The 17,207-nt window shown below is 59.4% G+C and overlaps 1 protein-coding gene across 1 annotated transcript; it reads right to left on the bottom strand.

Annotated features, from left to right (window-relative positions):
* Window positions 1–3,317: 3,317 nt before the first annotated feature.
* MYLK2 (myosin light chain kinase 2) lies at window positions 3,318–16,558 on the bottom strand. The gene is made up of 13 exons (XM_044385757.3): window positions 16,387–16,558; window positions 16,191–16,290; window positions 15,192–15,720; window positions 13,963–14,264; window positions 12,288–12,393; window positions 11,591–11,684; window positions 9,435–9,544; window positions 9,209–9,350; window positions 6,545–6,615; window positions 6,288–6,416; window positions 5,573–5,725; window positions 5,276–5,408; window positions 3,318–4,278 (listed from the first exon to the last, which is right to left on the bottom strand). The coding sequence occupies exons 1-13, from the start codon at window positions 16,549–16,551 to the stop codon at window positions 4,198–4,200; spliced, it is 2,115 nt and encodes a 704-aa protein (XP_044241692.2). The 5' UTR covers window positions 16,552–16,558; the 3' UTR covers window positions 3,318–4,197.
* Window positions 16,559–17,207: the final 649 nt, after the last annotated feature.

Genomic DNA, 17,207 nt, shown 5'->3' on the forward strand with positions numbered 1-17,207 from the left:
GCGATCTCCCCGGAACACCATCCTCGCTCCATCTGGAAAAGGCGGCCCCTCCTTGCTCTCCACTTGGATGTCACTTGCTGCCACGGGAGAAAAGAGAATAGGAGTTCGTGTCTTCTTCCATGTCCCTCCAGCTGCACCCTAACCCCCAAGCTCCCACCCAGTGGGCTTCCAGAGGGTGTGAGCTCCCTGAGGGTGGGGACATGACTCATTCAGCTCCGGGTTCTAGCTTGGGGCCAGGCCCAGAGCAGGGACTCAACAAAGAGCTGTGACATGATTGGCTGTGTCAGAAGTCAGACCGCGGGCTTTGCACTGCGACCCCACCATTCACCGGCTGCGGACTCAGGGACTTGTCCATAAACTCCCTGAGCCTCGGCTTCCTCATCTTCATGAAATACCTCATGAAAATATCCACTCGTAGAGTGGGGATGAAATGAGTTCACAAATAGAAATCACCTGCTACAGCCCCGGGAGCTCAGGGAATAACAGCCATTAACGTGCCGAAAGGAACAGGTGCGTGGGCAGCTGCGCGAATGGGAGCTTGGTGCGGGCAGACACGTCCTTCAGGACAGCCCTGGCTGCTGGACACCCTCGGGCAGCCCTGTCACCGGCCGAATCTTTTCCCACCACTGCCCTGTTGGGTCCAAGGTGGCCAGTGGAATTCAAGGCCACTGGATGCAGACAGGAAGAGGCAGCGTCACCAGGCCCAGAGTAATCCAAACCAGATGCGGCCTCAGACCCATGGGGGTGGTCACTGTGGGCCTGGCCAAGGCCCAGAGGCAGGAAATAGTCTTGGAGGAACGCTTTCTGGGCTGGAACTGGCGGGAGGAGCTGTCCCATGGAGGGTGTTAACCCTTCTTAGCCCACAAGGGGGTGTCCAGGACACTGGGCAGGGGGAGCTGGTGGCACAGGCCCTGAGACACAGTGCGCCTTGCAGCGAAGATCGCAGTGTCATCATTGTAATGGGCACCATGCAGAAGGGGCCCGCAACCAGGCACTGTGGTGGGCAGGGCCCAGCAGGCAAGGGGCAGGGGATGCTCACAGCCTGGTACCCGGGACTTGAAGAATCACAGACCAGAGCCCTGGCCCTGGCCTTGGCTCCAGCTGGCAGGCCCAGAAGAGCCATGGATTCACTCCCTCCATCAGGATGGCTCCTAGGGTGAAAAGCTTTTTCCTGCGAAGCCACCGGGGATGGGGTTCTAGTGGTGGTAAGGGGACAAGGGCCCAGGCCTGCGGAGAGGCAGAAATTCAGCCCCACACTGGGGGCTGCCACCGTGACTTTTCCCTGCATGTGCCCTTGCAGGGAGCAAAATCTCTCTGAATCCCCATTTCCCCATATTGTCGAGATTATATCCTTTACCTCCAGGGACCAGGGGAGGCCAAAGGAGGCCCCTGATCAATCAGAAAGAGCTTTCCAAGATGTACTCCTGGGAGGTGATAGGGACGGAAGCAGTGATCAGCCCCGTTCCGTGGTTCTGGGTGGGCTTCCTTCCTAGGAAATGTTAATTTGCTGTGTGGCCTGGAGGAAATTACCTTCCCTCTCTGAACCTGTTTCTTCATCTGTGACATATGGTGAATGAGCACCCTACCCCATCTTGCGGCTGTCATGATGGCCTAGGAGCGCCAGTGGAGAGCAGAGCCGAGGTTGTCATTTGCCTATTATAGAGGAGGAAATTGAAACCTGTGCTGAGAGTCAGGGGTCCTGGGTTCTTGTCCCAGCTGTTCTCTGTTGAGGGGCCTTCCTCATTTTGGCCTCGGTTTCCCCAGCTGGATCCAGGCCCTGGATCTGTGTTGTGGCTGGACCTCATTTCCTAACCCCCCCCACCCCGCCCCACGGCTGTGACTCATCCCTCATCATCACGCTGTGTGGCCGAGGCTCAGCCTGGGTGGGGGCCAGCAACGCTGAGAGAACTCAGAGGAAACCACAGGCCTGGCCCAGCTGGCAGGTGGCGAGCGGGCGGGCAGGCGGGCAGGCAGGCAGGGATCCACGGCCTGGGGGCTTTGCCTGTAAGCACACGTCCCATCAAGAACCCCAACCCAGGTTCCCCAGGCCCCCAAACCTTGAGAGTAAGACACACCGGGCTTAGACCCCGAAGTCTGCCCCACCTCACCCATGTGGCACGTGCGGCGGTGGGAGGCCACACCCACCTGCTGGTACAGGGCAGGGGTGGGGATGACAACGCTGGCCTGGCCCTCCAGGCCAATATTCATGGAGTCAGGTGAGGTCGGGATGAACAGGGTCCTGGTCCGTGGTCAAGTCCAAGATTTCTCAAGAGGCAGGCAGTGTAGCCATTAAGAGCAGGGGCTCTGGGCCCAAACTGTCTGGGTACCAGTCCTGGCTCTGCCTTCGACTAGCTGTGTGACCCTAAGCAAGGGGCTTAACCTCCCTGAGGCTTGGATTCCTCATCTGAGAAATGGACCTAACACCATGTCTCCCGGGTGGGCTCGCCGAGAGCCACCAACGTGCTCATGAACACGTGCAGCTGGGGCAGGGCTGGTGCCCCACAGCGCTCGACGCGCGCTGACTGCCGTCCCTGCCGCCGCTGCTGGAGCCCAGTCACCCCAAGCAGGCAGGCCGGCTGCCCCACTGAGGCCAGGCCCACCTCTGCCTCAGTTGTCCTCACAGCCAGCAAGGCCGAGCCCTCTTCGGGTCAAGTTCTCCGGCCCTCTGGGCTGCCCCCTCCAGCAGACGGAGCCCCCTCCCCCACCCGGCAGGCCCAGGCTGGCGCAGGCTGTGGCCCGTGGGAAAGAGCAGAGAACAGGCCTGGGAGGGGGGGGACCCCATCACCGCAGGCCCAGCAAAGGCACCACAGGCCTACCCGAACTTCTGGCCCCACCTGGAGACCCCATTTTCCCCTGACACCTTGTTCTGCTGGGAAGCAAGGTGGCTCGGACTCAGAGCCTCGCTCTGGGAGACAAGAGCTCAAGGTCCAGCTTCCGACTTGTTGAATAGCCCTCAAGTTCCTTCCTGTCTCTAAGCCTCAGTTTCCCCCCCTGTAAAATGGGAATGATAATAATATCCACCTCAAGCTTGCTGTGAGGGATAAATGAGTTAATACCCATACGAGCACTTAAATGGAGCCTCGCACCCAGTAAGCACCGATAAATGTTGGACGGTGCTGTGACAGAGAAGCAAACTGAGGCCCAAAGCTGGCAGGCCACTTGCCCAGATCCTGTGCTGGGCAGCCTGGCTCCTGAGGCCGCACCGGGAGCCACCAGGCCACGCCCTGAAGCGCCACTGGAGTGCCTGGCCCACAGCAGCGCTCGGGGATCAGGGGTCATCTCTGACCTCACCCAAGTGCACGCACACACACAGGGAAGAAAGCCACACCCAACCTGTACATTTATTTACAAGGCACAAGCTGAGAGCAGGTTGGGGACTGCCCGATGGCTTTCTCACTCCTCCTGGGCCTGCTGACCCCATCATCCGAAGCCATGGGTGACCCTGGGGACGAGGGCCCCGGAGTGGCTGGGCCGGCCCGCCTGGCCCTCAGGCAAGCTCGGGGGTGGTCTCCCTGTCCCCCAGGCCTCTCCCCTCCCCCTCCGCAGGCCTGGGCTGGGCGTCCTTCTCTCACACAGAGTTCCTGTGTGTTGGTGGTCGTCAGGAAGGTGGGCGGGGGCTGGGCCGGGCCAGATGGTGTGTACGAGGCCTTATCTGTTGGGAGTGGGGGGGCGGGCGGGGGCATGGAGGTCCTCTTTCACAAAGCCTGCTCTGTCTCCCCTGGCAGCTGGGCCTCAGGAATTGGCCTTGCTGCCTTCCTGCCCCACCAAGGGCCTCCCATCCACAACCGCAGAAGCCCCACATGCTGGGACCCCCAGCCTTCCCGTTCCAGTTAGGAGCAAGCCCAAGCCAGGGATGCCCCAGGTGAGACCAAGCAGGGGTCACCATGGCAGCAGTTCCAAGAGGGGGAGCCGGGGAGGGAGCGACAGGGCCTGTGGCATCTGGGCTGTGGCTGAGGGCCGAGGCCCTGTCTGGGGAGGCATTAGCAGGATCGACTCAGGCCACATCTGAGGCGGCTCACGTCGGGGAAGCAGTCGCTGCGCGGGGTCGTGGGGAGCCCCGAGCCTCCCAGCCTGGCGCAGCCTTGTCCTAGCCAGCCCACCCTGGGGATCTGGCCCGTCTGCTCGGGCCTTCTGGGCTGTGTGGCCTCAGCCCCGGCCACCGTGCGGCTGCATCCAGGCCTCAGTCGCTCCCGGGGCTCAGACCCCCAGAGCCATGAGTGCCCCAGAGCTGCTGATCTTCTTGAAGCGGTTTGCAGCACTGACAGCAATGAAGTTTTTCTGAGGGATGAGGGAGAAGGATCCCAGTCAGCCTCTGGCCGGAGGAGAAACTGTGGCGCAGCTGAGTGGCTCCTAAGATCGCCTTCATTCCCCAACGGCCAGACGCTAGAGAGGGTGCAGTGCCCAAAATGGCCACAGGAGGTGCCATGATACGATATCTGTCAGGACTCCTCCCCTCATTCAACAGGTATGGCAGCCAGACCCGAGCACCTCTCTGCTCTGATGCTCCAGTGGTTCCTATATCGCTCCAACTAAAACGTAAGCCCCTTGCCAGGGCCAGCGAGTCCTTCCACCCACTGCCTCCCATTCCTCTCTGACTTCATCTCCCTTCACCCCTTGCTCATCCCACTTCAGCCTTACTGGCCTCTTACCTGTTCCTCACACTTGCCAGCCATGTTTGTGCCTCAGGGCCTTTGCATTGGCTGTCCCCTCCTCCCGGAACACTGTCCTCCCCAGTACCAGCATGGCTCACTCCTCACCTCCGTCAGGTTTTTTGTGCACATGTTGCTTCTCAGTGGGCCCTTCCTGACCACCCTATTTAGAAGTGCAACCTCTCCCCTGGCACGCCTGACAATCCTAATTTTTTTCTAGAGACCTTCCTTAACCCCTTTTAATAACACCCCTCCCATCCAAAATGAGTCCACAAACACTAAACTCCTGGTCTCTTTTGTCCACTGGTGTACTCTTGGTGCCTAGAAGTAGGAGATGCCCAATAAATATTTGTAAAATGAAGGGAAGGGGCCTGTGAGGGCATCAGAGATCTTTTCCTGAGCCCGAGCCTCAAATGCACACCTCCTCAGGGTGGAGGTGGTGGGTGGAGGGTCACTGCTCCGGGGCAGGAACCAGCCCAGGACAAAGAGAGAAAAGCCAACCCTGTTTTCCAGACAGGGCTCGGCCTGGTCCATAGAAGCTGCCAACGCAGGGCTGGGGCCTGGGATCTGCCAGGAGCTCTTCCCGCCTGCAGCCCCTCCCGCCTCCCCACCCGGTCCAGTGGTACCTTCCAGCGCCTCTTCATGAGGTATTTCTTAAGCAAGATCTGGGACTTAAGACGTCGGTTACAGCGCTTGGCTTTCTCTGCCAGGTTGTTGAGCCAGGGGTGGGCAAGGCACTGGGCAGCGTTCATCCGGGCCCTGTGGGAGGGGGCAATGTGGTGAGGGCGGACGGCATGCCTGTAAACACCAGACCCAGCCAGCCCTGGCCTTCTTCCTGCCCTGCCAGTGCACACACACACACACACACACACACACACACTGGGTTTGCACACACGGGGTCTGTGTCCTCATGTGAGCCTCACCTCTGGTCCTTGACAATGAGGTTGGAGACAAAGTCTTTGGCCTCATCGGACACGGCCTCAAAGGTCTCCTCGTCAAAGTACCAGTTGGCAGAGAGAACATTGTTTAGGGTCTCTGTGTCATCATCTCCCAGGAAGGGGGAGAGGCCGCTCAGCCTGGAGAGAGGAGATATCAGGAAGCCGGGGAGGTAAGATCGGAGATACTGAGTCACCTTTGGGGGCTCAGGGGATGGAGACAGATCCTAGGAGGCAACACCATGTGCTGAAAAGACCCCAGCCTCTTGAGTGGGACAGACCTGGGTTTGATTCTGGCTGGGTGACCTTGGGCAAGTCACTTCCCCTCTTTGAGCCTCACTCTTCTCATCTGTAAAATGGGCATAATCACCCCAGCTTCCCAGGGTTACAGTGAAGAAGAGGAATGATGGGTGTATGAAAAATGTCTGCTGCTCTCTGCCCCCACCCTGGGTCATCAAGGATCTGCTGTGTAGGAACCTGGACTAGGACACTATGCCTTTAGGGGTCTTCATTTCTCCATCTACAAAATGGGTACAAAGTTCCCCTTTCCTGGTTCTCCCTCGCACACCCAATCCCAGCAGAGCCCTGACTGAGGGAGTGGGGAGGTGGAACACCCCTCACCAGGACCCCAAGGCCAATTTTGGCCTCAGCTGCCCACCCATGGGCCCCAGCCCCATAGACACCACACTCCCCCAGGACTCACAGCATGTAAGTGATGACCCCCATACTCCACATGTCTGTCTTATCAGAGATTTGGTCATAATTCACCACCTCAGGTGACAGAAACTCCGGGGTCCCAAAATTCACCTTCAGCTTCTCGTTGGGATTATACCTGGGGGTGAGAGCAAGAGCTCAGAGCACAGCCCCCAGCCCATTCCCCACACCCTCCACTCTACTCCTCTCCTGTCCCCCGCGCACCTCAGAGGCTTGCCCTGCCCTCCCCACCCACCAAGGGGGTACCTCCGTGCCAGGCCAAAGTCGATGATCTTCACCATATGGCCCGTGGTGTTGACGCACAGGATGTTCTCTGGCTGAGGAAAAGGGGGTGGCCCAGATTGACCTCTGACCCAGCTCACCCTGCCTCCCCACCCAGGTCCCCCCAGGTCCCAGGCTCTCTGGACCAGAGCCCCATGCTGCCAGAATGGGAGCCCCTGCTCCAGCACGGGCGAGGACCCTGAAGCCCTGAGAGGGACTTTTCCAGAGAAGGGACCGTCCTCTCCCGGCCTCCTTGTTCCCCCCACTGTTGTCTAACTAAGGCTCCGAGTAAGTGCTCCGCCAAGGCTCCTGGGAATCCTGTGGCCCCAGCGCAGGTGAGTGTGTGAACGACGTTCCTGTGAGGCCAGTCCCTCCCGGCTCTGGGCCTCCATTTCCTCCTCATGTGACTCAAGGACACAGGACTAATCAGGGGTTCCAAGCCAGAACCATTTGAGTAGTTAACAATGGTTAAAGGCAGGAGACTTCACACAAAAACCTTGTTCCCCTGGTCTTCAACACCTCCCGAAACCCCAGAAGCCCTAGCCACGTGGCCACACGGCCCCTGGCGTGAGTCGCCACTGCCCCCTGAGCCGGGTGCTCAGCCCCCGGGTCCCCGGGTTCTCTGTCGCCCTGGCCTGGCCCTTGTTACTCATCAGGGCTCTGTGGGCACTTGACCAGAGGGCCTGACCACATGCGCTCTGAAGGTGCTGTTTGAACGGGTCCATCCACTACGACCTTCACAGCTCAACCTGGTGCTCGAGCAGAACAGGGAAAGAAAAGAAAGGTCCCAGGGTACCATCTTTTAGGGGAGAAAGACAAAGTCAGTCTTCCTTCCGGAGGACACGAGACTCTGAGGAGCCCTGGGAAGGGCCTTCAGGCTGTGGTTCACCCAACTTACTTGACTGGGAGACCCCTTTTGGATGAGAAACTTATTGCTATCCTGAAAAAACACATTTTAGGATAAAGCGGTTTGAGACAGCTGCTTCCCAGGGTGCTGTGTTTTAACTGGGGACCCTGGGTAGTAAGGAGGGCACATATTGCATGGTGCACTGGGTGTTATACACAACTAATGAATCATCGAGCCTTACATGGAAAACCGGGGATGTACTGTATGGTGACTAACATAATATAATAAAAAATCATTATTAAAAAATAAAAAAAAAATTAACTGGGGACCGTGCTCTGCCCCCAGAGGCTCTGGCTTTCACGGGGCAACGGCAGGCCTCCGACGCTGTGTGCAGATGCCAGCTCCATCCAGAAGCCCAAGAGTCACCCGACTCTTTCCTTTCCCTGTCTCCAACCCCCTCCCACAGCAGCAAATCAGACTGGCTCTGTTTTCAGAACATACCCATGGTCTGGCCGCCTCCCATCCCTCCACCACGGCCACTGGTGCCAGCCGCCATCATCTCTGCCCTTGGCCATGACAACCAACTCCTAGATTCCCTGCCACCATGTTGGCCCATTGAATCCCACCCCCTTACCCTCCTGGCTCCCTCACGTGTCCGTGGGGGAGCTACCTGCACACCGGGCCCGTGGGCCGTCGGAAGGCGCATACACCCCGAATGGCTCTGGCCCAGAGCCAGCACAGTGCCGGTGTTGGCCAGCCCCGGGCCTGCATCCGCTCCAAGGCTCTGGCCCTTGCCTGCTTCTCCAAGTTCACCCTGTCTGTCTCTCCGCGCCTCTCATGGGCTGTTCATAACGCTTGTCACGGTGTAAAAGGATCTGTTGTAGGAATGGTCTGTTTCCCCCACTGACCTGTAGGCTCCAGGGGACAGGGGTGTGTCCCTCGTCAACCCTGCAGTAAAGCCAGTGCCCAGCCCAGCGCGCACAGCGGCAGGGGAGCGGCCTAGCACGGCGGAGGCGCTCCATGCGCATTTCTCAGAGGAACGGAGGCAAGCACCAGCCTCGACGCTCACCCCGCTCAGTACCCAGACTGCGGGTTCGCCACCCGCCCCGCAGGCATGAACCCCCCGCCCTGCCGCTGCTCCTGCCTCCCCTACATCGCGGCCGGCCTCACGCGCAGGGCAGCGGCCACCTGTCGACCACAGCCGCCAGGACGCGTGAAGCCTTCGGGCTCTGCCTGGCCGGCTCCGCGCAAGGTCAGAGCAGGAATAGCAAGATCCTTTCTCGGAACGTTCCTGCTCGTGGAGCACGTGCACGTTGCTGCGCTGAGGCTGTTCTTCACGGATTCGTTTTCCTGACTCGCTTCTAGAACCTAAGTCCCACGAGGGCCCGCATTTCGTCTTCCTTGTTCACGGCTGGATCTCCACCACCTAGAGCCCTGCCTGCCACAGAGCGGGCCCTCGACAGAGGCTCGCGGGAGTCACGAACACACACTCACAGCGCCTATGAAGGCCCCACCGAGGGAAACACTCTAGCAACCCTTAGCAAGTTCTACGCGTGGGACGCTGGGCTCGGGGCTCTCAGGACGGAGGACGTGTACCTAGCACTCCACCAGAAGCCCCTGAGAGCTGGGACCAAGGCTTGTTCACTCTCTGTGGGATCCCCGGCTCCCGGTACTTAGCAGAGCCTCAGTAAACCCGTTGGGGTCTACAGCTAGCAGGGTAGAGGGAGGGAGAGAAGGACGGATGGAAGCGGGGCGGGAGGGCTGGTGGCAACCCTGGTTTCGGGGGGCCACGGCCCCGGTACCTTGAGGTCCAGGTGCAGAACCCGCATCTTGTGCATGAAGAGGATGCCGTCGCAGATCTGCCTGACGAACACCATGGTGTCCACCTCAGTCAGCTGGTAGTCCTCATCCACGATCCTCTCGAAGAGCTCACCGCCCTCGATGCTGTGTGGACAGACCCCTCCGCAGGCTTGCTTCCGGGCCGGCTGGCACCCCCACCCGGCCCCCTGCCCCACTGCCAGCACTCACTACTCCATGAACAGCACTATCTCGTGCGAGGTCTCGATGGCCGCGTAGAGCTGGATCAGGTTACGGTGGTTCAGCTGGTTCATCACCTCTATCTCAAGCATCACCATTTCCTGGGCACCAGGGAAGCCGGGGGTACCGCCTGAGGGTCACCGCTCCCTGCCCTCCCCCCTCCATACCGCTGCCCTTGACCTGACCTGTCAGGCCTGGTCTAGACCACTGCCCGGCCTCCTCCTTGCTGGCCTCCTTGCCTCCCATCTGTCCCCACCCGGAGCCCGTGTCTTCGCCGCCAGTCGTTCCGGCCAGGACACCGTTCCTTTGCCACTTCTTCCTCGTCTCCTCCTGACTCACTACTGGAGTACCCGAGGGCCAGTCCTCCGCTCACCACTTTCCCGCTGCCCTCTCTCCCTGGGCTTTCCCCTCAAGTCCCAGGACTTGCCATTCCACTTGCCTGACTGCAGTTCCCCTCAGACAGCTAAGAGACATCCTGGACCTCTCAGGTCCAAAGGAAACCCTTGCCACGGCCCCCGCCACACGGCTGAGTTGCCCTCAGTTTGCCCGTCAGCAAGAGAGCCTGTCCCCTCGCCCAGGTGTGCGGGACATCAAGCCAGGCGCTGTCCCAGATTCCTCCCATTCTCACACCCTGCCTCGGGAGACCCGTCTAGATTTCAAATCCAGTGACTTCTCAGCGGCTCGGCCACTGCCTTCCCGGCCTAAGCTGCCATTATTTGTCACTTTCAGAAAGCGTGAATGCCAACTGTCACTCTGGTGGCTTGAAGTCAGCCGAGATAGGAATATGGACACCGGGGAAATTGCCAAATGCTACAGATCGGGCCTCTCTCCCTCCCCGTCCCCTCAGCCCCCAGCATCATCCCATCACTGCCTCCATTTTTCCATTTGTTCCCTTGATTCTATTCCTTCATTCATATGGCACTCTACCTGCCGCTTCCCCAGAGAGGCCAGACCCCACCGCCCTATCTTAACGGCCCCCATCGGCCCCACACTCCCCGTACCCTCCCTGGCTCTATTTTCCTTCCTGGCACCGCTCAGTCCCTGACGCCATGCCTTCTGCGTGTGTCCTGTTGCGTTGTCTGCCCCTGTCTCGAGCGTGAGTGCAGGGACTCGGACGCTCCACGGCCGCTTCCTGAGCCACCTGGCATGGTGAGCGGCCCAGAGAAAGTCCTCGCGAATTCATTAATCAAGAGCTGACTCCAACTAATCTCCGCAGCACGTGTGTCTGGACCATCTACGCTGAGCCAGGTCCGGGACGGAGGCCTGGAGACCCGCAGTCGAGTGCGCGGCCGAGAAAGGCGGAGTCCCCTGAGCTTCTGTCAGGGTCCTCCCAGGCTCCGGGCCTCCGCACCTGCTGTGTCTCCGCCTCAAATGCTCCTAAGCTCCCTTCTCGGCTCCCCTGCCTCCTCCACTGGTCCCTGTCGCTCCTGGCCTTCAGGCCTTCCCTCCCACAGCCCCCCCTGGCTTGAGACTCTCTTCCCTGCCTCCCCACCTGAACCAGCTCCTCCTTCGAGCCTTCGTTGGAGAGACAGTGCCCCGCTGAATCTGGAGGCTCTTCCACAGCCCCCGCCGGATCCCCCCCGGCCCCCGGCCTCGCTTTCCCGAGCTACAGCCCTCAGCACAACAGGTGGCTAGGTGGTCATCAGCCCTCACCCGCCTGACCCCCTCACTGCACATGAGCCTGTGCCTACATTCATCCACTCTTCCACTCGTTCCTTGAACGAACACTGCCCTCGGCCTCCTCCAAGCCAGGCCTGGGCTCTAGACCCGGCCTGATGGCCTTGGCACTCCCTGAGGGCGGGAACATACTCATTTCACTTCGGGGGGCCCCCCCACTCCCCGTGCTGGCCCAGAGCCCGTGCTCATCAGTGTTTGCCGGACTGAGCCAAACAGAAGGCAGGGACGTTCTGTGCCCAGAAGGGGACATCCCCGGGAGAAGTTCAACAACTGAGGTGTCTTGTTTATGGGAAGCGGCTTCAGGTCCCTGTGGCAGGGCTGTCTGTCTGTCCCTCTGTCTATCTGAGTGCCATCTTCCGCACATCGAGGCTCAAACACCAAGCCCCTGGTGCAGACATACGGGTGGAGGGAGGTGAGAGGTACCCACTCCGAGGATCCCCTCTCCTTCCCACGGAGCCAGCCCCTACTACCTTGTCTTTGGGTGTCTGTTTCTTGATGACCTTGGCTGCCAACTTGAGGCCTGTGGCTTTCTCTGTGCAAGTACAGACTGCTCCAAACTTGCCGCTGAAGAGAGAAGAGGTGGGGAGTGAGGGGGTTCCCAGGGGCCTGGGGCTGAGGTAGGGGCCTGTGCTCTGCCCCTGTCCGGATCCCCCTCTGTGAGCCGGGACGCTTGCCCCAGCCAGCCCAACTCCCTCCTGAAGCTGGGAGCCTTGTGGCAGGGACAGTGGCTGAACCACACCAGCCATGGGCACAGGACGGGTAGACGCACCCACAGGACGGCACCTGATTGACAGCTCACGCCTTGTGGTTAGCATGGGTTCTGGGGCTCTGGGCCCCAGGGGAAGGCACCTGGAGGGCTTTTTATGAAGCACTTTGAGGGGGTCAGGGTGGTGGCCGAAACTGAAACAGACAGGAAAATGCTGTTTGCTTCCTATAGGAAATACTGAATGATCAATGGTGTGTCTGTGTGAGAGACAGTGACATGAGTGCGTATCAACCCACGTGACAGCTTGCACACGAGGGGTAAGTAACCATGCGGAAGTAATTGTGTCCCCGTAGATCATGTCCAATCGGGGTGTGTCTGGGCCTTGCTCGGGAAGGATGTCAGGCCCTGGGGCTCCATGCTTTCCCGCCTGTGGGCCAGGAGCTCGGGGTCCCAGCTCTCACCCGCCCAGAGCGTCCTTGGAGTTCATGCTGAATTGACTGTTGACGTTCCCAGGCCTCAGCTCCACGATGCGGTGGGGAAAGGGGGCTGGGGGTGGCGGACAATCATCTGCGGAGGCAGATCACAGTCAGTGCCAGGGGCTGCTGAGAAGGTGCCCCAGGACCACCCCCTCCTGCCTGACCTGGGCCCCATCCGGGGAGGTTCACCAAGTGATACCTGGGGGACAGCTGGCTCCAGGATAGGGGCTAGGGGGCCCAGTTTCCAGGTTCAGCTCTGCCACCAACACACAAAATGGCCTTGGGACTCTGTCAGAGGGGGCTCAGCGTCTCCTGGCACAACAATGGGACAGCTGATTGGACTTCTCAGACCCTCCCACGTGATAAGGAATGACGTCTCCATCCCAAGCTATCTGCATTTCCATTAAAGAAAAAAAGGAGGGGGGGCGGGATGATAACGGTGGAGTGCCAGAGAGGAGTGACTATGTCTGAATGATGGGGTAGGTGACATGACCTGCCTACCATCCCCTCTACTTACAGCCCAAGCTGGCCCGTCCTGCAGAATGGCTGCCCAACCTGGGCACGGCCCAAGGGCAGGGGGAGGGCCGGGGCGGAGACCGGGCCGAGATGTTTGGTAGGGAGATGCTGCCACCTAGCGGCAACCACGGGGAACAGCGGGCCCTGGCGGCTCACAGGCTGAGTCATCGGGAATGGAAACCTCTTTATAAATAGCAAGAGGCAGCAGGGAAGCCGGGCTGGTGATAAATCTGACGGCCCTTGGAGGTTGTTCAGGTCCCGTCACCCCAAGGATGTGATTTCTGGAGGGGGCGGGGCAGAAGTCCCTGCCGCTGCTTGGGGGAGGAGGCAGGGCTCCTGGCTGCCGCCCAGCCGCCAGGCCCTCCCACCCCGTCTGGGTGGCACTGTGCCGCTGACCGGGCAAGCTGGCTGGGGGAGCCTGGTGGAGGGGGGTGTCAGGACACTCTGGGCTCTTCTGACCCCATCTCACCCCACCCCCAGCCCTGCCACACCCCACCCAGGCCCTTTCTATTCGCCTGCTCCCCAAGCTCGCTCACGCTCTGTGGCTCCTGCTGCCCACTGAATAAACCACCAAGCCACCAGCTCCCGGTCTGATCATCAGTTAAGGCCACGCCACAGTCCTGCCCCATCTCACGTGCCCAGCTTCACGGCTCTCCTCCACAGGCACCTGTGCTCCTCAGCTTGTGAACCTTCTATGGCTCTCGTGACCCTCCCCACTCCCTCCAGGATGACCTTTAACTACCAAAGCCTGGCCTGGGAGCCCTTCTACAGACTGACTTCAAATTCCACTGGCTAGAGAGTTGGTGCTGCTCCAAAACCTGATTTTTTTTTTTTTTCCAAAACCGCATTAGAGACAAAGTAGAGGAAAGTCAAAAGTGGAGCTCCAGAGTGGGTCCATTTGGACAGGTTCAAATCCGTCCTAACTGTGGATTTGGGGCACTTGCTCCATTTCCCTTTCCCCGAACCTCTGTTTCCCCATTTCTCAAAAGGGGCGAGGAAATTATATTTCTTAGAGTTGTGTGACACCTGATGGGTCAGCCTGGGTGGGGCATGGCTCAGAGCCGCTCAGTCCTCTAAACAGGGAGACATGGGGACACCGGGGGAGCCCCCTTCCCTCCCCAGGCCCCACCTGCCCCTGGCCTACCCAAAATCTGGAAGCAGTCCTCCTCTCTGGCTGTGAGACAGAGGGCCTGCCCCACCTCCGATTTCTCCGAGGGAACAGCCTGGAACTCGATCCCCCTCGAGGTGTCCCCTTGCACCTTAGCCTGGCCAGCCTGGCCTGCAGCCTTCTCTCCTGCTTCCTTCTGGCTGTCTGCCACGATGCGCTTCCCTCCTTCTGCTACCTGGGCTGGCCCGGGATCCATGGGGCCGGGGGTCACAGGCACCCCTTCAAAGATAAGCTCCGATGCCTCGTTCAGGGGGTTCTCAACCGGCAGCTTCTCAGGCCTAGAATGTGAGAACAGAGTGGTGATGCCTTTAACAGACACGGTACCACTTCCGCCTCCGGGAGGTCTCCATGCTTCCAGAGCCTCTTTTGCAATCTAGCTGATACAACTCCACCCGCCCCCCCCCCCCCACCCGTCCCCACCACGGCCCCAAATGCATGGGGCAAGGCATCCAAATTCACTTTATACGAAATCAAGGGACGTTGATAATGCCATGCATGTCTGTGGCCATTATCTTGACTGTCAATGCACTGATAAATCATTAATATCTACTAATAGGATTCTTGTTTTGGTTAATCATTATGTGACTACAATTAGGGAGATTATGGAGCTCTTGAGTCATACAAACTGTGGCAATGCAATTGATTAATGTATCAGTGATACCAATGTATTCATTGGTATTCATACATAATTCAGCCCGATGTAGTAGTAGTGTCGTGGTTTACAATATATCGCTAATATCATTTAATGTGATTAGCACTCAGGTAAGTCTAAGGACTGCCTCATAAGACTGGTGCCATATTATGGTTATGAAAGCATGAGTAATGATCTATCCATCTGACAACTAGTCATTTTTTCATATTATGGTAAGAAGAAAGGTTATCTTTTCCTCCCGATATCTCAGTCTTGCCCTCAGCTAAAACCAAGCTCGTGGAGTAAGGGGGACTCTGGCCACAGATGCTTCATGAAGACGTCTTCAATGACCTCTCTGTCTTGACGTTCCAGGCATCTGTGAACTATCACCAAGTCCTGGTTTCTGTAGGGCCACAAGGTAGGAGAGCCAATGCCCAGAACAGATGTTAAACATCACAACTGCCCAATCCAGCACAGAGCATGGTGACAATGAGGCCCAAGACTGAGGAGCTAAACGCAACTGCTGCAGACAGAGCCGCAGACCCCTCCCCACTGAGCGACAGGGGACATTCACCTGGAGATGACGGCAGGGCAGCTGGGGCTGTGCAGAAAGGCGGGCGAGGCCCTCCTGCCCCCTGCTTGGCCCTCCGCTGCCTTCTTGTGTACCCTGGGCTCTCCGGGGCCCTGGCTGCCTGAGGCCTCCTGCTTGGCATCGGGCTTCTCGACGCTGGCCTCGGCTGTCGCGGTCTGTTGGGGCAGGGCTGCTGGCTGCCCAGCACTGCCCTCCGCAGGCCCCCCACCTGAGTGGCCTTCTCCCTCGGGGGCCTGGCTGCTGGTTGAGGGTTGGGCCAGGGCACCATCCTCTTTCTTTAGGGCGGCGGCTTTGTCATCTTTCTTCAGGGTGGGTGGATCAGGCTCTTTCTTTCCATCTGGGGTCCCAGGTTCTTTCTTTCCATCTGGGGTCCCAGGTTCTTTCTTTCCATCTGGGGTCCCAGGTTCTTTCTTTCCACCTGGGGGCCTGGGACCTTTCTTTGGATCTGGTGGACCAGACTCTTTCCCTGCAGCCGGAGGTCCTTCACCTGCCGGACCTTTAGGTGCCTTGTCTGCAAAGGAAGTGAGATCCCAGTCAGGATCCTCCCTCCTCCCCCAGCCAGGCTGGCCAGAGACCAGCTCTGGGCCCAAGTCCCCACGTAGGCAGCAGTTTGCGAATGCTTGTCCCACGGAGGGTCTGGGGCCGTCTCATGGGCTCTAGAGATGGGCTGCTGGGGCCTTGGAGGCCCTCGTGGGAGACTTCTGGTCCTCGAATGCACCTTGATGCCCCCACCATCACTTGCCCTGAATGTCTAGATGCCATGCACGGGGGCTCCACATTTTCCCAGTCTCTCCGGGGACGGCTTCAGGTAGGCCCTCGACCCAGCCCCACCTTATCCAGAGATCGTTCTAATTTCTGGGTCCTTCATGCGCCATACAAAAAGGCTTGCGGCACAGAACTCCCGCTGAGGAATGGGCCCGGCCCTGGATTCAAACACCCCTTCCCAGGCTCCTCCCTCTGTCTCCTGCCCCAGCTTGGCACCTGTTGATGGGCTCTGGATTCCCAGCTCCACTGCTCCGTTTTCTGTCGCCATGAGGTAGGGAGGCGTGTGCTTCTGCTTGTCTAACTCGAGTCTTTCTAGCTGCAGAAAGAAGAGTGAGGTGTATCAGGCTGTCAGATTCCTCCTCTTGTCTGGCTGAGAGGAGCCAGGGCCAGCTGATCGAGGGGAGAGAGGTACCTGGAGCAGAGAGGGGCAACCTGATGGCCGCCGGACTTGCCGCGGCTGCCCAGGAGCACTCCTGGGGCAGTTGTAAGGGATCGGGCTGGGTGGGCAGAGGCAGAGGCAGGGGTGCGGGCAGGGGAGGCGGGGACGGAGGAGAGGATCTCTTACACCAGGGGCCATGCAGCTCGGACTGCCACCACCTGTCACTCTTGGCCCCCGTTCAGAGGACACGGCATTCTTCCCACAGACGGACTGGGGGGAGAGTAGTGTTGGAACAAGCAGGAAGAGAAAAGGGAGGGGGCAACTGGGCCCCTGAGGGAGCAGCCTTTCCCTAGGCCTTGCCGGGTATCGCTGGCTTAGACCGGATCAGGCAGGGGGCCTGGCACAAGAGGGGTCCCCGGTAGGGCTCGAGGACAAGACCGTGCTCAGGCTGGGCTCTGGCTCTGCCCACCTGCACGCCACGTCTCCTGGGGTTGCCCAGAAGCTGGTGAGAGCCACGCAGGCCCCGGGGATAATCACCCTGACCCCACTGCCCAGCTCTGCCCATGATCCCTGCTCCTGGCCTCCGGATCTGCTTGGGGGCATCTTTGGGGAAGAAAGTGTCTCAGGGGCACTTGCTCAACATGCCCACGGGCCTGAAAGCCTTTCTTTTGAAAATGTATTTTTCTTGGGCTCTTGGGGAGACGGAGGCTGGCCTACTTGGAAGGAGGGCGGCTGGTGGAGAGTCTTTTCCAAGGATCCTCCACCAGAGTGGGGACCTGGGGGCCACTCAAGCCCGAGGTGATCAAGCTGAGATGGGATGGGGAGAGGTATGCTCCAAAGAGCCTCCCATCCTC

The sequence above is a fragment of the Ursus arctos genome, unplaced genomic scaffold, assembly GCF_023065955.2.
Source record: "Ursus arctos isolate Adak ecotype North America unplaced genomic scaffold, UrsArc2.0 scaffold_16, whole genome shotgun sequence".
In the NCBI taxonomy this organism is placed as follows: domain Eukaryota; kingdom Metazoa; phylum Chordata; class Mammalia; order Carnivora; family Ursidae; genus Ursus; species Ursus arctos.